The sequence below is a fragment of the Pseudogymnoascus verrucosus genome (assembly GCF_001662655.1).
Source record: "Pseudogymnoascus verrucosus strain UAMH 10579 unplaced genomic scaffold scaffold_70, whole genome shotgun sequence".
Lineage (NCBI taxonomy): Eukaryota > Fungi > Ascomycota > Leotiomycetes > Thelebolales > Thelebolaceae > Pseudogymnoascus > Pseudogymnoascus verrucosus.
In genome coordinates this window covers 36,148-60,396 of record NW_017263721.1, presented here as the reverse complement: position 1 = coordinate 60,396, position 24,249 = coordinate 36,148, and the positions used below count along the sequence as shown (strand labels likewise).

At 52.8% G+C, this 24,249-nt stretch overlaps 6 protein-coding genes across 6 annotated transcripts; 4 read left to right on the top strand and 2 right to left on the bottom strand.

Annotated features, from left to right (window-relative positions):
- The first annotated feature begins 262 nt into the window (after positions 1 to 262).
- Positions 263 to 2,128, top strand: VE01_10297 (uncharacterized protein). The gene has a single exon (XM_018279700.2). It carries the CDS (start codon positions 474 to 476, stop codon positions 1,845 to 1,847), a length of 1,374 nt encoding a protein of 457 aa, XP_018125770.2. The 5' UTR covers positions 263 to 473; the 3' UTR covers positions 1,848 to 2,128.
- Positions 2,129 to 2,243: 115 nt separating this feature from the next.
- VE01_10296 (uncharacterized protein) lies at positions 2,244 to 3,675 on the top strand. Its single transcript, XM_018279699.2, has one exon. The coding sequence runs from the start codon at positions 2,339 to 2,341 to the stop codon at positions 3,485 to 3,487; it is 1,149 nt and encodes a 382-aa protein (XP_018125771.1). The 5' UTR covers positions 2,244 to 2,338; the 3' UTR covers positions 3,488 to 3,675.
- A 765-nt stretch (positions 3,676 to 4,440) lies between these two features.
- On the bottom strand, positions 4,441 to 6,344 carry VE01_10295 (uncharacterized protein; the record flags this gene model as incomplete). Its single annotated transcript, XM_018279698.2, has 3 exons — positions 4,441 to 4,565; positions 4,627 to 6,023; positions 6,092 to 6,344. The coding sequence occupies 3 exons, from the start codon at positions 6,342 to 6,344 to the stop codon at positions 4,512 to 4,514; spliced, it is 1,704 nt and encodes a 567-aa protein (XP_018125768.1). The 3' UTR covers positions 4,441 to 4,511.
- A 646-nt stretch (positions 6,345 to 6,990) lies between these two features.
- On the bottom strand, positions 6,991 to 13,079 carry HIR3 (Histone transcription regulator 3). The gene is made up of 2 exons (XM_018279697.2): positions 8,789 to 13,079; positions 6,991 to 8,736 (listed from the first exon to the last, which is right to left on the bottom strand). Exons 1-2 carry the CDS (start codon positions 12,820 to 12,822, stop codon positions 7,146 to 7,148), a joined length of 5,625 nt encoding a protein of 1,874 aa, XP_018125769.1. The 5' UTR covers positions 12,823 to 13,079; the 3' UTR covers positions 6,991 to 7,145.
- Positions 13,080 to 13,306: 227 nt separating this feature from the next.
- Positions 13,307 to 16,563, top strand: VE01_10293 (uncharacterized protein). The gene is made up of 5 exons (XM_018279696.2): positions 13,307 to 13,725; positions 13,786 to 13,880; positions 13,940 to 14,057; positions 14,112 to 14,210; positions 14,262 to 16,563. Exons 1-5 carry the CDS (start codon positions 13,546 to 13,548, stop codon positions 16,242 to 16,244), a joined length of 2,475 nt encoding a protein of 824 aa, XP_018125774.1. The 5' UTR covers positions 13,307 to 13,545; the 3' UTR covers positions 16,245 to 16,563.
- A 467-nt stretch (positions 16,564 to 17,030) lies between these two features.
- On the top strand, positions 17,031 to 24,231 carry CCH1 (calcium channel protein). The gene is made up of 2 exons (XM_018279695.2): positions 17,031 to 23,151; positions 23,208 to 24,231. The coding sequence occupies exons 1-2, from the start codon at positions 17,339 to 17,341 to the stop codon at positions 23,830 to 23,832; spliced, it is 6,438 nt and encodes a 2,145-aa protein (XP_018125775.1). The 5' UTR covers positions 17,031 to 17,338; the 3' UTR covers positions 23,833 to 24,231.
- Positions 24,232 to 24,249: the final 18 nt, after the last annotated feature.

Sequence of the window (24,249 nt, the reverse complement as noted above, 5' to 3'; positions counted from 1 at the left end):
CGAACCAATTCACATCATTGAATTTGTGATTAGCACACACAAGTAGTAGAGATGAGTCTATACAATTATATTTATATTTATATCAGGGAGTATCTATTCTACATCTACATCTACATCTATTCTATTCACCTTCCATTGTAGTAGTCATTGAGGATTTAGTCGTGGTGTGTTCCTTCCCACTTTAACCGAGACGATCAACAGAGCTCACCGCCGTTACAACTCAACGGCTCCTTCCCCCTCCTTCCCCACACGTAAACTTACAAATCTGTATACGAGCAAATTCCAAATTCCAAATTCCAAATTACTTTACACTATCGCGCACTTATACAAATGCAATCAATTCTTTCTTTTCGTGTCTCGTATCTCTTCCTTCTTTCCTCTCGCTTCTTCTCTTTTCTCTTTCCTTTCTCAAGCCTATTTCACAACTCAACCTCACTTCCCTTCACTTCGAACCCAACTGGACATTGTTTTCCATGCGCGTAACTATGGGCACTGAAAAGAGCCTCGGCCCTCTGGGTCAGATAACCCCGACATATACACTGGTGACCCTGGGCTTTTCCATCGAGAAAAAATCGCAGGAAGCGGCTGCAATTTCCACCCTTGAGAAGGCAGCGGGAGAAATAATTCAAGCATATCCATGGCTTGCTGGTCAAGTTGTCATTGAAGGCTTTGGAGATGGCAGTTCAGGCACCTACAAGGTTGTCGGGTACGAACTGCATGAAACAAAATCCAGGTTCGTGCATGTCAAAGACTGTACCGACAATTGCCCGGCCTACGCAGATCTGGTTGAAGCTCGGGCTCCTTCATCAATGCTAGATGGAAGTATCCTCTCTCCGGCATATGGATTTGTCAACAGCTATCCCCGCCATGTGGTCAAGCCCGTTTGCATTATGCAGGCAAACCTCGTTAAAGGCGGCCTACTTCTGACGATCTGTACCTTCCACGGTGTGATGGATGCAAATGGCAATGATCAATTCATTAGCCAGTTCGGCAGCCTTTGTCGCGGAGAGAAGCTTGCAGAGGAGTACGTCCGTTGGGGAAATATCGATGCAGATACTATTATCCCTCCACTCAAACCTGGAGAGGAACCTCTCCCTATGGAGTGGATCAGATATCCCTCTCAATTAGGCGCAGAAGAACCATCATGGCCCCCTCCGCCATCAACGGGAACCTGGAGGACCTTTCGCTTCCCTCGTGCTAGCATCTCTGCATTGAAAACCGAGGCAATGAAGCTGTGCTCTCCGGACTCCGACGTCAAGTACGTATCAAGCAATGATGCTATTTCGACATTCATCTGGCTTCGAACTGCGGCTGCTCGCTCAACACATCTCCCAAAAGACAGCAAAACAATGGTGCTGCGTGCTGTGAACGGACGCCAGAAGCTCGATACTCCCATTCATGAAGGGTATATGGGCCACGCCGTTATGTGCAGTCTCGTCCAGGTGACCCTTGACGAGGCCCTGAACGAGAGTCTCTCCGCGATGGCAATCAAGCTCCGCCAGGGCTTGAGTCAAATCGACGACCATGCTATGCGATCATTCTTTCATATTCTACGGACCGAGAAGGACAAAACCACGATCAACTACGGCGCGAGCATGAAAGCGGAGACGGACATCATTCTTACGAGCTGGGTATCCCAGAAACTCTACGACACCAACTTTGGGGACGTTCTGGGGAAGCCCGATTTCGTAAGGAGGCCGAAGTTGCCAGATGCGCTATCGCTGGCCTATATGATGCCACTGACGAGAGAAGGCGACGTTGATTTGATCATTTCGCTATCAGATCAAGATCATGAGGCCCTGAGGAAAGACGCACAGTGGGAGGAGTTTGTCGAGTACCTGGGGTGAAGTATACTACGGAAATTCATTGCAAAACGGCGAACCCATGATACAGATGCGGCAAGATATACCTTCCAAACACAAGAGGCTCATTCTCGAGAAGTGATTGAGGTGGTAGGGCGAGATTGGTCTTAAAAGTAACAATCAGGGCGTTCAACTACTTTTTCCAACCGGATAGACATCACAATCCTTGCATCTAGAACGGCGCAATAATATAAAACCAAACCAAACCTTAATCTTAAAGACGATTATAAAATCAAGTGAACAAATTTTCTGACCTTCAAGTGACGATGTTGTGGTCTAATATTCGAATTTCATTCCATCCATCACTCAGCCACCTCAGCCACACCGCGGCGCTTGGCACTCGCTGTGATATCAAACAGACAACGCAAGGCTACGGTTGCGGTGTTTCCTTTATAATATCCACCATCTCTTATATCTTTAGACAAACTTTCCTTCCTTCTATATTTCTTCTATTCATCCGTATATATTTCTCAGTCATGGGCTCCTTAGACGCGCAAATCCACGGCAAATTCAATCTCTTCGTCATCGATGCGGGGGTTGACGACGCAGACGCTTGGCAGAGGCCCTACCTCACAACACCATTATTCAGGAAATTCGTCAACAGATCATTCCCACTGATTGACATCCGTCCCAATATCTCATCTCCAGGATACAACCCCGCCGATCTACTAAAGAGCCACGGCTTCGGGGTTCTCGACCAAAAATCCGCGCTCTTCGACCCCTCCAACGCCCACCTAAGCATAGACGATGAGGAACTCCTCCATGAAACATACTACCCCGAGATCTGCGACCTCTTGACCAAGACCACCGGTGCAAAGCACATCTTCGTAACCCACAGCTTCGTCCGCAAAAGCCGGCCCCGCGGCATCACCAGGCCCAACCCGCCCAACATCGCCCGCCGCGCCGGATCAAACAACCATGCTGACGCCAACTTCCGGGGCACCGTAAACCACCACGATAATGCCACCAATGTGCCGAAGCATATCCCCGCCGGCGCTGGGGTTGGTCCTGCCCGTCTCCCGCATCTTGACTACACGCCTCTCAGCGCGCGTCGGTGCATCCGCTTTTACCGGCAGGATATTGAGCAGCAGGCGCGCGAGAGCGGGGTAATCGACGCTGAAGACGGGATTTGTGCGGACTTACCATTCCCAGCCACCAGCGCCGAGGCCAATTCCGTGATCGCGGAGCGGTATAACCGCGGCGAATTGGGGCCGAGATATGCAGCGTATAGCGTCTGGCGGCCGCTGAGAACGGTGCAGCGGGATCCGTTGTGTATTGCGCCGCGACAAACGAATACAGGAGAGCTGGTAGAGTATCCTTATGATCTCCGGGTTCCAGGAAATGCGGGTTTGGGAGGGGATTTTTTGAGGGAGGTGGCGCTGCTGGGTGTGCAGGGGGAAGATGTTGGGGTGGGGAGTGCAGTTGATGCGGGGGCGTTGAACTGGTATTATGTGTCGAAGCAAACGAGAGAGGAGGTGCTTGTTATCAAATTTTTTGATAGTTCCGCGTTGGGTCGGGGTGAGGAAGAGGCGGAGGCGCCGTGGCATGGGAGTCCGGATATTGGGGATGTGTGTGGGGAGGAGGCGAGGGAGAGTATTGAGGTGAGGGTTATCGCGTTTTGGTGAGGGGTGAAGTGATGCCGGTGTTTTGTTGACTTGGTTTTGAAGAGGTCTTGGAAGCATAAAATCGAAATAACTATACTAGACATTTCGTTTATAGATGTGTAAATGAAGTACCGATCGATATTCGACAATGCCCACGCAGCAGGTATAAAAATCATAATAATGAATATAGCTTCATTGTTTGTTTGGAGAGTTATTCACATATCGTAGGTTCGCTTGTTGTTTGATACATGCCACGGCAAACTTAAGCGGATGTCGCTACGCAACTACCCCCTTTTTTGAAAGGACGCCAATTCGAACCTCAAAATCCCCATAATGGGGACACTTCGAGCCTCAAAAACATCTTTAAGAGCTCCAGTTCGAACATCAGTATCCTGTAATAAATAAATAAACACAAGTTTGAAGACGAATCCCCTTTATAAAAGATCGTTCTAATATATAACCCCCTTCTTTGAGATAAACCTAAAGTTCGAACCTCATTCACCCACCCACCACTCGCCAACGTATGAAAACAACAGAAAAAAAAGTCAAAATGACAAAAGAACCAGGCTCCGTATCAGTGTCAGGAGCAGCCTGAACTGATACGAAACCAGTAACCAAACGCCCGCGCCGGCGGACTTGTGAGATGTACCGGGGGCCAGCCGGTACATCCTCACAATGACGGGGTGATTTCATATTATCGGGCTGCACAACTGAGCGAGCGACCACTCAGCTACGCGGCCCGACTTAGGAATCAGAGAGCATAAGTTGGGTTATAAGGTTTGGGTTTCGCCAGATGGTGAGTCAGGTAACAGACAATAAAGGGGGCTGGCTATCAGGCATTATGTCAACAAAGGGAATTTTCAGGCACCACACAGCAGCCAGCCGAAGGACCGAACGCGGGACGACGTAGGTAAACAAATAATCAGACATATATTGTTCAGAGGCATAACTTGCCAAGTAATATATACAGGAACCACATATATAGTATGTTCAAACACCCATCTAGACTGCCTCAGTCTAACAACACATCGACAACATCGACAATCTACTGCGTGAACGTGATGTTCACCGCATTCTCGCCCATAATGCGAGGGAATGACTGCATGCACAATTAGTAACGATCCATCATCAACCTGCACAATTATTGACGAAGGACTTACCTCGAACGACAGCGTCACCTCCTGCCCAGCCGCCTTAATGGTCGACAATCCCGATGCATACACGATTATGTTCTCATCATCCCAGCCCCAGCTGCCAAAAGTCCAGTATCCCTGCTGCAGAGCTGGGAGATACACAGTCCAGTCATCCGAGAGGTAGGTGCCGTCAGCCTTGCGAGCCTTGACGGCTGCGACGCGGTGTAGCCCGTTCCAGGCGACTGGTATCTTGAGGTCGGTGGAGGCATCGACTGCGAAAGAGTTCGTTGCCACTGTTGGGGTGTCCCAGAGCACGATGGTGATGGAGAGGCTGGCACCGGCGCTGAAGGCGACAGTGAGGGTTTCCTTTGTCCCGGCGGCATCGGTGGCGCTGTATAGGCTGCCAAGATACTCAGCAGTGAAGGTCACAACCCCGTCAGCGACAGTGTAGTCAGTCGCAGCAAGAGCAGTCCCGGCAGAGTTGGTGATCGACGAGATTGTGTTCCCGTTCAAGGCATAGCTGACTTTCTGTGCAACGACTGGGTCGCCGACCTTGTGGAAAACAAACGCGCTCGATTCCTGTTCCGTGGCGGCGATGTCGACGGTGCTGTCAGCGAGGGAGTTGCTCGTTCCAGCGACGGCAGCGGTAATCAACTCCGGCTCGGAGGGATCAACCCATTTGCTGGTGGGGCGGTTGAAGTGGGCGCCGTTATCCCAGAGGATGGTGGAGAAGTCGTTGGCGTTCGCGGTGCGGATGAGGAAGTCAAAATACTTCCAGTGGGCCGCGGGTTCGACGTTGCCGTTCGCCTCCCACTCGCCAATGAAGATGGGGACGTCGGTGAAGTTGCTGCGGAGGTTGGCGAAGTCGGCCTCCATGACAGCTTTGTCGTCGTCGGAGCCCCAGAGGGTCTTGCCCCAGGCGCCGAAAATGAAGTCATATGGTGAGTAGTAGTGGAACTGGATTGCCCATGGCTGGTCGGGGTAGGTGGTGCCTCTCTCGAAGAACTGGCTGGTCTTGGCGCTGTCATGTCCAAGCCCACCCAGCGAGACGACTCTCTGCGGGTTGTAGCCACCCGCCTTGTTGATCTCATCCAGGAACATATCCTGCAGTTTGTTAAGCTCGTCACCGTGCGCCTGGGTGTCACCCGGGAACTCGTTGATCGGCTCCAGGATCAGCTTGGAAGACTTGCACTTGAAGCGATCACCGATCTGGGCCCAGAGTGCAGAGAACTTCTCCTCGATCATTGCGAGGTCAGCTCCGGACTGGGTGACGTCGGCCCACTCCCAGGAGTCGTGGTGGATGTTGAGGACGACCCATAAGTCGCGTGCAATGGCCCAGTCGACGACCTCTTCGACACGGTCCATCCAGGCGGTGTCGATAGTCCATGAAGGGGATTGAGTGGTGATGTGGTCGGCCCATGTTACTAACAAACAATTAGCACCATGGAAAGAGACAACTGTGTGGATGAGCTTCGAGAGGAAAATCACGCACCTGGAATCCGAATGCTCTTGAAGCCGGAAGCCTTGATACTATCAAAAGTCGCCTCCTGCGCCGAGTTGCCCCACGACGTCTCATCGGGAATGGCATCGAGAGTATTCCCCAAATTCCAACCTGGGTTAAGATCCTTGACCGCAGCAGCCGCAGTTACTGTCTCGAAAGAAGCTTCGCAAGCAGCGTCAGTTATGGTTTCGGCATTGCAAAGCGCAAGGCCCGCGAGACCGCAAAGGGCAGCTGTTCCACGCATTTTGAGAGGTCGAAGTTAAGGATATTGTAGACAAAGATCAAGACGTGCACACGCAACACGGTTTCCAACCAAGGGGAACACATGTTTATACACCATCAATCCATCTCATCAACGCGCAATGACGACACCAATCAATGCGACACATAGCGAACACGCCGCTTGCCGGCGCCACATTTAATATCGAGGTTTCTCCGTTAACATGGGATATAGAGTATGCATATTAAAATGGGAGTACATTACTCCGGCGGGGGCTTCCAGTTGAGCGTTCCAAGGCGCTAGAAACAATGTTTTTGTAGATTTGGCGGGGAAGGCAGGGTACCTTAATCTAAAAAGCCCATCCCTGAGTGGAGACGCGGAGGCATTGAGTGCCGGAGTTGAAGTGGCGGGGAATCACAGGGGTTGATGGCGGACAGGGCCGCCGGCACCGTGTAGGCTAAACCTCTATATCTGCGACGCAACGGGAGTGGGATCCACACGTTAACAAGCTTTTGGCGTAACTGTCGTTTGGTACGGCAGTTCTGACCCAGGTATTTGTTGGCGTCAGTAGTTGATGGGCCTATTTCGCCTATCACTACCAACCATACTCACTTGTTCGCCAACAGTGGCTAAAGGGATCAACATAATATCTATTATCTGCCTTCCTAATGCCTGCTACTAGTGGTACACAGATCACAGATCTCCCCGGCCCCCTTTCCCATCCCCCATTCCCCAAAAATAAAGCCATGCTTCCATATACTCCAGCCAAGTTTAAGCAAGCCCGTAAAATACCATAATCCCTCTATCAAGACAAGGCCCACCTTCCTATTCGCCTAGCGCTTTCCTACCCGCATCCTGCGACTCGCTGTGCCAGCCATTAATCGACGGCTGCGGCATCCTCTCAACTGGCCCCGGCGCGTCGCTGAGGTCGCTCTCGTCGTCCGCGCTATCATGCACACTACCAGGAGGACTACTATGTGCGTCATCGTCACCATTATCCTTGCTCCCCCCCTCGCCATCAGCGTCACCCCCCTCCCGATCATCATCGTCGTGTTCCTCCTGGTGGCCCTGGTTGCTTCCCTCATCCTTCTCGGCGGATCTGGACGACTTATCCCTACTTCTCCTCCGCAGTAGGTTCTGTAGATCCGACGGCCTGTGCGACTCAGACTTACCCGCCGGTTTCTCTTTCTCCTTCTCCTTTTCTTTCTCCTTCTCTTTCTCCTTCACCTCGTGTCCGCGATTGGCGAGTACCTCCGCCCTCCTCAGAATCTCCCTGCGCCCAGGGGGTTTAGGTTTCAGCTTCGGAGCAGACTCTATGACGCCCTGCATCGGTGTGACAGAGCTGTCGGTATTGTTGATTAAGTTGTTCATGCTCATCGGATCTTGTCTCTGTGGTGCTTCAACTACAGGTGGTCGCGCCGCCGCCTCTGCCGCTTCGCGGACTCGTCGTTCCTTGGTTAGGTGGCGGCCGACTTCCCAAATTAGCGAAGAGTAGATGTCGACGATGAGGTCATCAATGGGCATTGCCTTCATAAGGTTGCTGTTCAACTTCTTTAGTTCGAGCGACTCCTTTAAGTGGTCAAAAGACGTATGCGGCGTATGCAGGTTGTCGACCCAAAGCTCCAAGTCCGCCGCCATTTCCTCAAAGTCCTCGGGTGGCAGAGACCGCACGAGCTCGTCCTGGTTGAGATCGATCTTGCCAGCTCGACGGATGAGCTTGCAATATGCTAGACAGCACGCAGTCCAGACCTCATTAAAATGGTAGTACTCCGTCTGTTTCTTTCTCACACGCTTCGTCAACATCTCCATGCTGGCCCTGTCGTCGAGCTGCGCTAGCAAATGCACCATCCATTGGACATATTTGGACATGTAGACGCAGTGGCGGCCGGGCCGCTCGTTTTCCGGCTTCCAGACGTTGACGACCATAGTCTTGGTAAAGATACTCATGCTTAGTTCAGCACGGGTAGCTAATATGACAGCGTTGTCCTGTTCCTTGTTGTCGTAGATAAGGTGCGCAGAGCGCGCGATGAAGCGATGCTGCCAGTTGGATCGGTCGAGATTTCGTAGATGGCGGACACACTCCACAATATAGGCTTCCCACGAAGCATCATCAGTGATGACCACTTGTTCGCCTTTCTTGATCGGATAGTGTTGTCGCTGGAGGATATTGGCTGCTTCCTGTGGGTCAATCTGGCGAAACTGGACGAGCTTGTGCATCACAGACACGATCTTATAGTGCGGCTCAAGCGTCGGGTCAGAACGACTGTCGCGAGGCTTCGGGACGGTCTCGATAGCCCTTTCAAGTACTTGAACAAGAGCTGCAACAGTAGGCCTTCCTGCCCTAGCCCTGGCATCCGGCTCATCTTCAACGCGTGTAAACATTTTCCAGTAGCATTTGCCTAGCATATAATGGCTCCTAATACTGTATATTAGTATCTCTGCTAAACTCGGATAGGAGATAAACTTACATCCAATTATTGGGTCTTTCGGCAATGGCGCGCTTGAAGAGTTCGGCAGCAAAGCGCCAGGCTTTGTACCGAGTCAACTCCTCATGGACATTTTTCTTGTACATCCCCGATGGGCCACTCATGTGGCGTTCGAAGTCATCCATATAAAAAGCTTCCATGCGGAACGGATCTCGTGACGATGAATATATCCGAAGGCCAAAGTCGTGGAATACAGCGGACATCTTTTCCGCTGTCTCAAACGACGGGTTGGCTGTGCGCATCGCCGTTGATACTGCCATTGTGTAACAGTGTATAGCTGAACGTTGCTCAGAAATCAATGGCGCTTGGTCATTATTCAACTTTTCCGTCGACCACATCACATCTTCCTCTAGTTCTGAATCAAAGCATTGGGCTAAACGATACCAGGTCTCCCAGTGCTCAGCTGTAAATTGAAGTTGTAGGCGGAAGAAGCTTGCTGCCACCCTTAGATCATCGGTAGCTCCAGCATGGGTACGTTTCTGCGCACGGAACTTAGAAAGAGATACCATTCCCAGGAGGAAGAACCAGCCCTTCTCGGCCAGTCCTGACTCCGTAGTGTTGACCGGAAGAGTGTCTATATATTCCATTCCCTTCAAGGCCTTGTTCAGGCGTAAGGGGCTCACTGATAACTTCAAATACTCAGTTATATTACGCAGGTTGTGGCTCGTTTGTGCGTTTGTCTTCGCGGCCCCGAGTACTTGCTGCATAGATTCAATAGTGCTCCGTAACTCATCGCGTAGAAGATCCTTCATGCTCTTTCTGTTAGCGAGCAGGACAACGTGTTCAACCAAGGACATGGCAGTCCGCCTGTCCAACTTTTCGCGATCACAGCCGTGGTCCATAATCTCAAAAACGCCAATCTTTTCTCCAAGTCGTAGTCCATAAAGATCCCATAATACCTGGCCAAGATAATCTTCCCACTTGTCAACATACTTCATGCGGATCAACTCGACCTTCATCATTTTGAGGAAAATCTTGTTTGAGCGCTCGCAGCGCACCCGAAGACCCAAGGTGTGATGCACAGTCGCCAAGTATGTAGACAAATCATTGTCTGGTGCTGTAAAGCGGTCCTTGTTTTGTGAAACGCCCTCTCTCACCAGTGTGTAGAGAAGCGCCCAACTTCGGATTGCCATTTCGGATAATCGCAGTAGGAAAGCCTTCAACAAGGTCTGATTGGGTTTTCCTTTTTCTTTCGACACGACTGTAGTATTATCGGGCACAAGCCCGGCAGTGACTTGGTCTTCCATCAAAGTGCCAGTGTGCAAAATGCGGCACAGGTTCGCAATAGCAGTGGTTGAGGCCGCCAGGTGCGACTCATCCACAATCTCAAAAGCAGTCTGATCGTTGAGCGCCAGCGTCAAAGCCTTAACCAACAACTCGTCTATAGTTTTGATATAGCCTAGTAGCTCAGCGTGCCGAGCTTCTTGAGGGATTTGGCTGAACGTTGGAGATTGAAGGTACTCGACGATGATTTCGATGCATTTGAGATGGCAAGAAAAGACTCTCGTGGGGTATTCTATTTCTTGGTAGGCTTCCCTCAACCGTTGCCATAAATACAGGCGGAGAGAGGGGGTGCCGTTCTCGAGGAATTTCCGCATATCCCGCGTGGCTGGCGACATAACAACTTCTGGCGCGGGTTCCTTCTCCCCATCACCTTCCTTGTCTTCACTGACATTGGTTTGGTCATCGATCACAGGTTCGAGTGTCTCAATGATCGCCGTGGGGTCGGAGTTGTCTTTGAAGAGGTTGAGAAAAAAGTCCATGGTTGTAAGCCTCGAGATTTCACGATCTGCCGCTGCGGCAGACACCTCCGGCATGGCGACGTTGTTATATAGTTCGATTTTTGCAGTTTCGGATTTTTGCAAGAGACTCTGTAGATCAGTCCAGCAAAGAACCATGTGCTCCCGGCTAACATGCTCGGTGGCATTAGCTAGTAAAACCGAAGCCCAAAGGTATCTCATCACGATTTCACTTGCAGGTTCGTTTGGTTGGCCTTGCATGATGTCCGAAGTGAGCATCGCCCATTTATCAAGCCTTCCCTTAGCTGTCAGGTACGCGTTATCATCTTCCGCTTTCTGGGGTTTGCCAATGCTGATATAATGGTCCAGGTGAAGCTCCAACATCATCTGTGAGAACTCTTTGAGCTGTTCCCATTCTACAAGCTCGGCATCTTTATATTGTAGTTCCTGGTATTCTGTTTCCAGCTGCGAATATAACACAGAATCCATGATATGCATAAGCTTTATATTTTCGTCCTTCAGCGTACTTGGCCACAACGTGGTCCTATAACTCGAGCAAATCGCTTTGAAGTATCGGTACGCTACCTCCTGGATAGTGAGCGAATTCCCATTTATCAACTTGACGAAAGTTGAGATCCCAGCAGCACTGGTAGGCTCAGCCTGAGTTTGTGATTTTAATGATTCGGTCTTTGAATGTTCAAGAAACGCGGTGAGGCCATTCTTTTGGAGGCCAGCAGAGGTCCCCATAATGTCCAAGCCATTACCCGACTGAAATTTTGCAGCGAGGGCAGAGTCCCACTTGTGAATAAGATCTCGCAAGTCACGCATTGCAATATTCTGAACAGAACTTTCAACCTGTGGCCTGTCGGAATCCACGAGAGCCTGTATATCGGATGCCTTGCCAAGTTCCTTGACATTAAGTTTGTCTAGTAGGCCGTCAATGTACGAGAACATGTCTTGGTCTCCACTACACATTGCGTCGTATGCGCATTTGAGGCCGATATTAGGGTCTGTTGGAAGAGCGCTCTCGCCGCCGAGAGTATCCCTGTTGCGGATCCTCTTGCTCCTCTTCTGAGTGCCAGCCTCTTCTTCTGGGGTTTCGGGGAGGCCTGCCGTCGATTGTGAGCGCTTTCGAGTGAGTGGCGGTGATTCTTCTTCCTCTGCTTTAACCTCGTTTCCGTCTTGCGTAGTTTCTTGCGGTTCTTGTCCTCCTAGAGGGGCATCCGTAGCCGGGGGCGTTATCTCGCTGGAAGTCACTGCAATATCAGGTGGTTGCTGGGTCTCCACCTCGGGGTCGATCATCTCTATATCCCCTTCCGGCAGTTGCAGAGTGATGGATTCGCCTCCCGTAAGCTTCAACGCTGAGCCGCTCTCGCCGTTATATGCGCCGAATATCCTGCCGATAGCCTCTGCGACCGAGTTCCAAGTGAATGTCTTAACTTCTCCTAGACCGGGTCCTTCCAGCGTCGCAGCACTGGCCGCGTCGTCATCATCCCTAGCTGAGAGTTTGCTGAGAAATGGATAGGGGTCCAGGTACTTCTTTAACTTCACCGGCATATGTTTCTTTTCGTATGGAGCCATAATCGGATGAGACAGCGCCATATTATCGGACAGAACGACCAGCAGCTCTTTCAGTTGTATGCCCGCAAACCCCTCTTCAAGGTTCCCTGGGTCAACTTCGCCGAGCGTAGGATCATCGTCAACTTCGACGGCAGCTTCCAGGCAATATCTCGAAATTGTGTTGCTTCCCAACAGCTCGCCTACACGAGCAGCTCTCCGCCAAAGCTCAGTATCTGATTCGTCCCGTGCCAGGGCTTGGGTGAACTGTTCAAGGGCATGCTGTGCCTGGGGTGCCAGGCCACTTCGTGGCATAGCCGGTGCAATCTTCATCTGGTGTTTGAGGCAGTCCATAATAAACTGTCCATGGTTCTTATATGCGAGATAGAGAATTTGCGGTAGGGTGCTGGGTCCATCGTCGTAGGTCGGCGCAAACGCAACTTCGAGTGGTGATTCAGTCTCAGGTTCGGGCTCGAGGTTGACGCTAGGTATATCCTGGGTGAAGTCTAATAGACTCTCGGGGTATTTAAAAACATCGGATTTGAAGAGCTTATCATAGGCCTCGGCGGCCTGTTCATAGTATGTTGGACCCTGCGCGTGAAGCTTCAGGGCATTTTGGTAGAGCTTCAGGGCCTCCTCCAGCTGGATTTCGCGCGTATGATCGAAGTCATCTTCGGGATTCTCGTCGGGTTCAACATTCAATGCCGTGAATGCAGACATCTTGTTGTCTTCGTAGCGTCAATTAAAACTCGACTTCGACTACGTGCGCATCTTAATCCGGGGTCGAATGACTGTCTCTGGTGCATATATGGCGCGATTCCGTCGCTCTCTTCCAGTCTCTTGGGCGTTTATAGCTACCAGTGGCTTCCGACAGATCCACGCATTCAAATGATGTTCTAGGATAATGATCGCGTTGCTGCGTTGCCGCCAGAAGTCGCCGTCGTGTCAAATTGGCATCTCCGTCGCGTTCGTACACTTCACTGTACATACGCCCATCTTCGCGATTACCCCAGAAATAGACCGTGCTTCAGCCTCGCCATAATTCCAACTATTCGGCTTAAATTAGAATATCTGATTGGTCCAACTTTAAACCACTTTAAACCTATTTCCGGGCAAGGCTGGAACACAACTGGTGCTGATCCCACGTGACCGGAATTTTATTTTAGCGAGACCCAGTCCATTACGTTGTACCGTACCTTTTCGCGTCGGCTTCATCGCGTCAACGACGGGGAATTACTACCACAGAATCCTAAAAGGCCACACTTCTACGAACTTAGGAGGCCCTCGAATAGTGTTTTTCAGCAGTGCTATATCAGAGTTAAACACTTCATAATCAACGGATGAGAACAACTATACTGCCGTCACCGCATCCTTTGTCCTCTTAAAAAGTCTCGCCATCGGCGTTCTGGAATCCTTGTCTCGCCAACTCAACGACTTGCCAAGATGGTTTCCTCTAGGAAGCGAGGACGACAGGAGGTGGAGGCTGTTGAGGCTCCTACTCCTGCGCCGAAAGAGCCTGGACTGCTTGAACGGATACGGAACATGTGGCAATTCGCGAATCTTGCGCAATGGGTATTCCTCTTCGGAAAGGTTGTAAAGCTCGAGGAGGATCTGGATATCGAGGTACGGCTCGTCGCAATAACGATGAATCAATCTACAGGCCAATACTGATACTTATCATAGGATCTCGAGATGGAATGCCTGAAGCATCACTCGACAAAACTGGCAGAAATAGGGCTCGCGCTCTTGAAGTTTGTCTCTTCTCATAGGGGCCTAATGTAGGTTCTATCCATGCACTATATGTATGATATCGCGTACAACCACTGACGATGCGCAGCCCAGAGATTTTTGATGAATATACGCGCCGACAGTATGTTGCGAAAGCGCCAGAGCGCAACCCCTTTGGCACCGAAGACGAGCCTGCCAAGTTCGCCGAGTTCGATATCTTCACAAAGGTCAGACTCATGTCTATAAAATCCTCGCACCTACGTACTAACGATGGCCTCTAGATCAAAGTCCTACAACAGCTTACGCAATGGACGTTCACAAACCCCGACCGAATCAGGGAACGAATGGAGGAGCAGAAGGATTCAGAACAAACATATTGGGTACGCCTACTCCTTAGCACTTGCTACCATTGGTACTAATATCAAACCTAGCGCGTTGAACCCTTCGGATGGGACTCTGAGGACCGAACATACATCGTTCTAGACGACAATAGGCTGTATCGCCAGACAGAACCCCCGCCACCGCCTGCACCCAAAGCTACCCCCAAGAAGAACTCCAAGAAAGCCAGAGCCGCAGCAAGAGCGAGCAAGCGTAGAAAGCTGTCCCGAGTACCTGCAAGCGACAGCGAGGAGGAGACCGAGGAAACTGAAGAGGTCAAGGAAGACAAAGCGGCCGAGGACGATGGATTTGGTGGCATCAAGTGGGAGTGTCTGGCCATAACCCTGGACGAATTGAACAACGCCATTGCCTCCTTTGCAAAGTCGCGCGACCCGAACGAAAAGTCTCTGAGGCAGCGACTAGTTGATGATCTCCTGCCCTTGCTGGAGAAGCAAGAGGAGTCGCGCAAGCGAAAACAGATCCAGAAGGAGCGCGAATTACTCAATCTAGAGAAATTAGCCACCGCCAAAAGGTCCAGCAGAATCGCTGGCAAACTCGAGCATCAGCGCCAAGAAGAAGAGGCGCGCGAAGAGGAAAGGAAGCGCCAGGAGGAGCTTGCTATGGCGAAGAAGGAACAGGAGAAGTGGAGAAAGCTGGAGAAGGAAAGAGAGTCGCGCATGCAGACCCGTGAACAGCGCCTCAAAGAACGCGAGGCACGCCGGATCTTGCACGAAGAGGAGCTTGCCAATCTCTCAGAGGACAACAAAAAACTCGAATCTGGCCAAGGTCGCCTTTCCGAACGCCACCTCAAGGCGGAAATTGAACGGAAGAAGGCGGCGCTTGATGAGCTCCAAGAGGAGGATGGTGACTGGGTGTTCGATTGCATCTGCGGCGCGTACGGACATGTTGATGATGGCACTCTCAGCATTGCCTGCGAGAAGTGTAATGTGTGGCAACACACCAAGTGTGTTGGCGTTAGCGATGCTGATGCCAACCGGGACAACTTCCAGTTCGTCTGCAAGCCGTGCATCCGTCGTGCTAAGGAGGCAGAAGAGGCTAAGAAACGGCCGCCGATAACCATCAAATTCAACAGGCCAACCTCATCAGCTTCAAATGCGCCACCGACACTTCCTCCTGTCACGGCTAATGCGCCACCGACCCTTCCTCCCGTCGCGGCGATGGTGCCGCCCCAGCAGAAAGACGAGACAGTCCGCAGCCCTCCTTCTTCGCCTCTCAAGCACAGACTCGTCCACTCCTCGCCTTCACGGTCACCCTATGACTCTCCTTACTCGAACGGCCAGCCAGCCAGACAGCCCATTGCCTATTCCAATGGCAGCGCAAACCTATCGGCTGCGCCATTCCCAACCTTTGACAACAGACCAGTGAGCCAGGGCTCCGTGCCAGCCGCACCAAACTGGCCACCACCTATGAACGGAAGCACGCCCGCCCGTCCTGTCTTTGGCGCACAACTCAACGGGCAAAGCCCATTCACCTCGCCCCTCCCACACAGCCCAAACAGCTTCCCTCCTCCCGCTCCACCGCACAATTACGCCCTCATCAACGGCGGCCATGCGCCGCCAGCACCAGCAAGTGTAACATCCACCCCCGCCCCCAATGGTGCTCGTTACGCGCCCTACGACCAGAGTGGGCGCCGCTCGTCGCTCTCGTTCCCCTCTCCCCTCGCAAGCGCACCCGTGCTCAACCCGCCCTCCACACCCGGCTCCTCTTTTTCCAGCGTCGCTGGTCCTCCACCGCCATACGGGCTGCCCACCTCCACGCCGGCGCAGGTTCGCACGCCTTACGCGTCCAACGCGGTGCTTCCACCGACGAGCGCAGGGATGTCGCCGACAAAACAGTCGCCACCGCGGCCAATGACGGCGAATGGTGCGGGGAGTTTTTCGGGGAGTGTGGCAATGGGAACGCCGACATATATTCCGGCCATCGCGCCGTTGAGTCCCAGTCCGATGGTGCAGGATTTGAGTCCTCCCGTTAAAGCGAGTGAGCCGGGAAGGTGGACAGGGGGGGAGAGGACGTAAGGGGTCAGACGTCGATGATATGAATTTGATATGGAGGAAGGGTGTTGGAAGTTTATGATGGGGAACGGAAGCGATGGAATGAGGATGTACGATATACGTAGATGATCAGAGATTCGATAGACGCCGAAAAGTAATGAATAACGTGTATTATCTTGAAGTCTGGGGTTTTAAGGGGGCCCGGGCTACCCGGGTCTGGAGAGGTGGGAAGTGTTCACAGTGACTTGCTCATCAATCATTCTAGGCTGTTATAATTATCTTAATACTCTCTCTAGAAGTTCAGAATGTAGGATACTGAAATCTGGAAATGAAGTTGTCGACACTATCGCCTTTACCCTCCCTATGCACGTTCTCGTATAGCTTCTTCCGGCCAAGCCGGAAATAGCCAGTAATTAAAAGGACTAATTAAAGACGCGCGCGCACATGAAAAATGATGTTTTTTCGATAATAATAATCAATAATCATTTGTATTTAATTATACATTTAATTCTAGTCGTATACAATCACTGTATTAAATTGTAGCAATTAATTGAATTATTTATACCCTCTGTTGACCTTTCATCCCCATTTGCAACAATAACAACAATAAATACCCAAAATCTGTTTTCTATTTTTATATTTTTAGCGCAGGACCAGGTGTACGTCAGACCCCCATCCTCCCCCCCCCCTGGCCGTTTTCCCCGTGGCTCGTTGGCTGTTGCGCTGCGCCGCTCTTGTTCCAGAAATCGATTTAGCGTAAGCGTAGAGTAAGCGTGTCGCGAAAGCTGAACCGCATAACCCCAAAACTCCCAAAACCCATCCCTTCAGCAAAACCTCAAACACGCCCCCAGAGCTGCCATTGCCATCAACGACCACGACACTTTCAACGACCCTCACGAACATCCAATCTGCGATTTAAACGGTTGATTACCGTACCAACTCTCTGGACACGGCGAATACTCCCCTCTCCCTCTGTCGCGTCGCCATCATGAGCTCCAATCGATAAGGAGACCAACACCTCGTATGCCCTCGTCGCGCATACGTCTCCCCAGGAACCACCAACTTCCGAACCTCACTCACCTCCTCTCCTCAACCTCAACCGCCAGCGCGCCAACGCAATGGCATCCAACAACCCCTCCCCGCGGCACTCCCAGTCCCCGCCGCAATCGATACCCCTCCAGAACCTCTCCCGCCCCCCCGACACTGACGCTGGCCCCAGCGAGGGTGAGCACAGGGGACACACCCGTGGCCGCAGCCTCATGACTGGCAATGCAGCGATGCGAGGCCCAGCAGTACGGTACTCGCGCTTAGACGACAGCTCGCCGAGCCCGACACTGCGAGTGCTGCTCCCAACCGGGCAGCACATGCAACCGAGCGTGGAGGACGAGCTGTCGGGCGGCTCGCCGGTGGAGAACTCGCATGCCTTCCAGATGGCTGTCGTCGGGCTGAGCATGCCGCCGAGTAGCCAACCGTTGTCGCCGCGGAGTCCGGACCCATATGGCCCGAGTTATGGACGGGGAGATGTGGGCAACTCGCCTTATGGTACGCAGCAGCCATACGGGGATATGGGGGATGGGTATTTTAATACAACGACCGACTCGGATCAGGTCGGGCTGACGGACTCGAATTACCTTGCGCCCATCAGCGGTGCGCCGAACCCCTCGACGCCGCGACAGTCATCGGACCGGGACCGCACCAGTTTCCAGAGCGTGCGCTTCGACTCCCCACAGACATCGCGCCAGTCGCGGCTGGGTGATAACCTGGGGTCGTCACCGAACGGGCGGAGTGGAGGGCGGGAGCGGTCACGCAGCTTTGGGAAGAGTCTGAGTCCAGATTCGCGGCGCCTGTCGCCGTCGCCGTCGCCGTCGGGCGCAGGGCCGTTGACAAGGGCAGGATCCATGATGCGCGCTATGTCACAGCGAGTGGTTAATTTCAGTAATGATGCCGAGCTGCCTGAGCCGGCATATCGAAGGAAGGATTCAGCAGATGAAACGCTGCCTAATTCCGGGCTTCCGCCTATACTTGTCACGGACGAGGAGAATATGGATTACGGCCCTGAGATGCAACAATTGCCCATCGAGAAGGTCCCATCCACGCCAACAGCAGAACTGCCCGAGGAGCCGGCAGCGCCGCCATGGCCGATTACGAATCCTCTACGGGGGAACAGCTTGCGTATCTTCGCGCCAGACAACTACATACGGATGCGCCTCTGCGAATTCCTAGTGCACCCGTGGACGGAGCCAATAATACTAATACTGATCATCCTGCAGACGGTTCTGCTGGCGGTGGAATCGAGCAAGGACTCGTTCACGAACCCGATGCCGAACACTTGGAGCGGCTCGCCTATGGACTACGCAATGCTGGCATTGTTTGGAATTTACACGCTGGAGATTACCGCCAAGATCATCGTCTCGGGATTCTTCTTCAACGCCGAGGAGTACAGTACGCGCAAGGATGTCAACCAGGGGCTTAAGACTACATTCATGTCCAAGTATATGACGTTCTTTGGGCCGCGGCGGCAGCAGTCCGTCAGAGTGCCGAGGCACCTTGATGCGCCCCCTATCTCGGAAGCCATCAGTCGGACGTTTACAACAGCGATGAAAACCCCAGTGGCATATCCCACTACAATTGAGGAGCAGCAGCGGTACCAGCTCGCGCGGCGAGCGTTTTTCCGCCACTCGCTGAACAGAATCGATATCGTTGCGGTTGTCGCGTTTTGGATATCCTTCGCGATCGGAATCACGGGGGTGGAGACGCGTAAGCATCTCTACCTCTTCAAGATGATTAGCTGCCTGCGAATCCTCCGACTGCTGTGGCTGACAAATGGTACGGCCATCATCCTCAAGAGCTTGAAGAAAGCTGCTCCGTTGCTGGTCAACGTGTCCTTTCTTATCGGCTTCTTCTGGCTGCTCTTTGCCATCGTGGGCGTCCAGGCGTTCAAGTCAAGTTTCAGTCGAACGTGTACATGGGTTGATCCGGAGGGGCAGTCGAATTACACAAGCGATTTCCAGCTCTGTGGTGGGCACCTTGATAATATATCGGGGGTCGCACTTCCTTGGACCTACGAGAATGGGACGAGTGGTGCGCGCGCGAGCAAGGGTTATCTTTGTCCTCGAGGCTCCCTCTGTATTGAAGGCGAATCGCTTTATAATGGAACAGTCAGCTTCGACAACATTGTAAACTCGTTGGAGCTTGTCTTCGTTATCATGAGCGCAAATACGTTCACGGATTTGATGTATTACACCACGGATTCTGATTACCTGGCCGCGGCGCTATTCTTCGCAGCCGGAATCGTTATCATGTTGCTGTGGCTCACTAATTTGCTCATCGCCGTCATCACGTCCTCCTTCCAAGTCATCAGAGAGGAGAGCAAGCGCAGCGCCTTCACAATGATCAACACCCCCGTCGCCGTTGTCGAGGAGGTCAAGCCCCGCAGCCGCACCACCGTTCTCAAGAAGATCTACACCCGATCCTTCTGGTTCTGGATCCTCGTCATCATGTTCGGCATAGTGAGCCAAGCCTGCCGCAGTGCGACCATGTCCGCAAGGCGCGCGAACTTTATCTTCGTGGCTGAGATCATGGTGACCTTCGCGCTCGACATCGAGATCTTCTTCCGCCTCGCTAGTGACTTCCGCAAGTTCCCACGCAGTTGGAAAAACGGCTTCGACACACTTCTCGCCATTATCACGACCGTCATCCTCTTACCGCCGATCCGCAACTCAGGGCAGCCATATGCTTGGCTCACCGTGTTCCAGATCCTTCGTGTTTACCGTGTTGTTTGGGCGGTGCCCATCACGCGAAAACTTATCGAGAAGATGTTGGGTAACGCGACGGGTATTCTGAACCTGGTGCTGTTCGTATTCCTGATTACGTTTCTGATTTCAATCTTGGCGGTGCAGATGTTCAGGGGCGATATACCGGCGTACGATTCGGATGGAAACACGGTGCGGACGACTTTTTTCTCGATCTGGAATGCGTTCCTGGGACTGTACCAGATCCTGTCGAGTGAGAACTGGACGAGCATCCTGTACAATGTGCAGACGTATAACGATCACCACAATACGGCGTGGATGGGCGCAAGTTTCATTATTGGCTGGTTCATCCTGGCGTACTTCATTCTGATAAATATGTTTATTGCTGTCATTCAAGAGAATTTTGACGTGTCCGAGGACGAAAAGCGCCTCGAGCAGGTCAAGGCCTTCCTACAGAAGAAAGATGTCAGCAGCTCCTCGAGCAACCTCTCCCTCTCAACCATCTTCCGCTTCGGCAAAACCAAGAAGACCAAAGACCCGCTCGACTATGGCCAGTCCACAATGGAAATGCTGCTCAAAGCTTCCGTCGTGCGCGACTTCCTCGACGACGAGAGCGGCGAGCCCCAACCAGGCCTAAACACCTCTCACACCTTTGACAACGCGCCTGAAATTGCCCCAGGCTCCCTCTCAGGGCTATGGGGCAAGTTTGTCGCGCAAGTCTGGCACCGCGAGCCCAACCCATTCTACTCGAGCATCCGCTTCACCAATGCCGCCGAAGGCCTTGACCCGCGTACTATGGCGCGCGAAGCCGTGTCAGCAACTGCGCTACGCAAGCGCGCCCAGCGCGACTATCTCAACCGCCACCCAAGCTACAACACGGCGATGTTCCTGTTCAAGCCGGACAACCCGATACGGCGGTTCTGCCAGAAAATTGTGGGTCCGGGGCGCGGTGCAGAGCGCATCGACGGCGTGGAGCCAAACAAGATCGTGTGGTACACATTCTCGGCATTCATCTATGCGGCGATCTTGACGATGGTGGTTTTAGCGTGTGTGACAACGCCATTGTACCAGAAAGAGTACTTTGAGACACATAATTTTGCGCTGCGGAACTGGTTCGTGTGGACAGATATGGCGTTCGCGGCAGTTTTTAGCGTCGAGGCTATCATTAAGATGATTGCCGATGGCTGTTTCTGGACGCCGAATGCTTATTTCCGCAGTTTGTGGGGTTTCATTGATGGATGGGTGCTGATTACGCTGTGGATCAATGTGATTACATCGTTCTTGAATGACGGTGCTATATCGAGAGCAGTTGGGGCGTTCAAGGCGCTCAGAGCTCTGCGCTTACTACATATCAGTGACAGCGCCAGAGATACGTTTCACTCCGTCATCTTCGTCGCAGGGTGGCGGGTTCTTTCTGCGATATTCGTCTCCTTATCGCTGCTGATCCCCTTCGCCATCTACGGTGTCAATCTCTTCAACGGCCAAATGCAAGTCTGCAATGACGGCGGGAGCGGCATCATCAATCTCTCGGACTGCTCCGGTGAATTCAACAGCTCACCCTTCAGCAGCGAGTGGACGTTCCCCGCCCCGCGGGTGCCGGCAAACCCCTACTACGATTTTGACAACTTCGGCAGCTCGCTTTTCATCCTCTTCCAGATCGTCTCGCAAGAAGGCTGGACCGACGTGATGTGGAGCGCGCAGTCGATCGTGGGCCGTGGGCTGCAGCCGCGGGACTTTGCATCGCAGGGCAACGCGGTGTTCTTCGTGGTGTTCAACCTGATGGCAACTGTGTTCGTCCTGACGCTGTTCATCTCCGTCTTCATGCGCACGTATACGGAGCAGACGGGTGTGGCGTTCCTGACGGCCGAGCAACGGTCCTGGATGGAACTGCGGAAGCTGCTGCGGCAGGTGGCCCCATCGAAGAGGCCGTCGACTAAAAGCAAGCCGAAGTGGAAGGATTGGTGCTATAAGAAGGCTGTGCAGAAGCATGGGTTCTGGAGCCGGACGGTCACTATTACACTGGTACTTCATCTGATATTGTTGATGCTTGAGTTCTACCCCGAGCCATTCTGGTGGACGCGTACGAGAGACGCCCTCTTCCTCTTCTTCACTGTCATATACATGTCAAACATCGTTATTCGGATTGTCGGTCTCACGTGGCCGCGTTTCAGGCGCAGTTCGTGGGATCTGTATTCCTTAGTCTCGGTGACGGGGACAATGACCACGACTATTTTGCTATTTGGGAAGCAAGATTCTGTTACGCTGTATCAGTTACACAACATCTTCCTCGTCTCCATCGCGTTACTCCTGATTCCACGCAACAACGCGTTGGACCAGCTGTTCAAAACCGCCGCCGCGTCGCTGACCACCATTGGCAATCTCCTCGCGACCTGGCTTATCCTTTTCCTCGTATACGCCATTGCCATGACCCAGACCTTCGGGCTCACGCGCTTCGGCAGTCAAGGCACCAACAACCTAAACTTTCGCGACGTGCCGCGTGCGCTTATCGTGCTCTTCCGCATGTCCGTCGGCGAGGGCTGGAATCAGATCATGATGGACTACGCGAACACGCGGCCGCCGCTGTGCGTGGAGGAGTCGACCTTTTTCGATAGCGACTGCGGCAGCTCGTCATGGGCGTACGCACTGTTCATTTCGTGGAACATCCTAAGCATGTACATCTTCGTGTCGCTGTTCGTGTCGCTCATCTACGAGAGTTTCTCGTACGTGTACCAACGGTCGAGCGGGCACGAGATTGTCAACCGCGAGGAGACGCGCCGCTTCAAGCAGGCGTGGGCAACGTTCGATCCGGATGGAACAGGGTATATCACCAAAGAAGAATTTCCACGCTTGCTCGGCGAGCTGTCGGGAATCTTTGCCATGCGTATTTATGATGAGGAAGACTCTGTACTTCGTATCCTAGAGGATGTGCGGGCCCAGCCGATGGGGTCGAGGACGACGTCCGTGGCGACTGTGAGTGGTGCCATGGGAATTGATCTCAAGAAGCTCAACGATCGGATCGCACGGATTGATGGGCAGAAGGTGAGGGAGCGGAGGCACTTGTACAATATCTTCTACGAGGAGGTGATGGTCTCCGCAGATCCGGAGCTGGGTATTTCGTTCACGAGTGTGCTCATGATCCTCGCGCATTACAACATCATCAGCGACAACAAGAGCTTGAAGTAAGTCATACCCTAACCCCACTTGTTCTTTCTACAAATAGCTAACAGAACTACAGACTTGACGAGTTCCTCCGCCGTCGCGCCCGCCTCCAGCGCGTCGAAGAGGAAGTCCACCGCCGCGTCGTCATCGGCTTCTTCGATACGATGTATTGGGCTCGCCGCTTCCGGCGTCACCTCAATCGCCACTCACTCTCGCGCATCACCGAGATCTCAACCTTCCCAGTACCCGAGATCTTCGTTGAGGGCGACGACGCCGACGCTCGCTCCGTGGCCCTATCCGCCGACCCCGACGACACCCGCCGCTCGATGCGCGCGACAGTGGATTTCTCAGACAGACACGCCAGCCTGCGCGATATGATCGGTGGCATGGGGATGGGCGGGCTGCATTCACGCGACGGTAGCGTTGATAGTCGTGGCAGTCGTGGGGCCATCAGCGGACTGGGCAGCGGGGCGAGCAGTCCGAGTCGCAGCCCCAGATTGCGGCCGCATCGGACGAATAGCTCGGTTAGTGGCGCAACGATGGATCTGAGCGATGTGGTTCCCGCAAGGAGGGAGGGGATGCACAGTCGCAGTGGCAGTACGGCGGGGGAGATGGCCGTGGAGGCGTTTAATGACAGTGCGTGGGGTGCGAGTATGAGACGCAGCTACACGACAAGGAAGTCGGGGGATAGGAGGACGTAAGAGCAGCGGCGTAATGGGCGGTGTCATGTGATGCTATGAAGATAAGTCGCTGGGTGGGGTGCATGCAAGGCATGAGAGACGTTTGATGAGCGGGGTGTATTTGTGGTGGAGGGGGGGTGTGGCCTGGCTAATGGCTTACGAGTTCCTTTTTTACACTCTTCGTTCATGCCTCTGCTGCTGCGTTCCCGTTCTGGGAGGCGCAGCGAGGCTGCTTTTGGATTTCGCCAGAAGGGGAGAGGGCCCTGATGGTGCATGGCGTGGAGTTTTTGGCGCATGATGGTGTTTTTTTTGGGAGAAGGGTGGGTCGGGGTGTGCATTGAGCGTGAGAGCGGGGATGGTGATGGATGGAGGGGGTGTGATAGAGAGTCTAGGCAGGGAGGGGGCTGTATAGTACCGATGGAAAGCATGATACCTTAG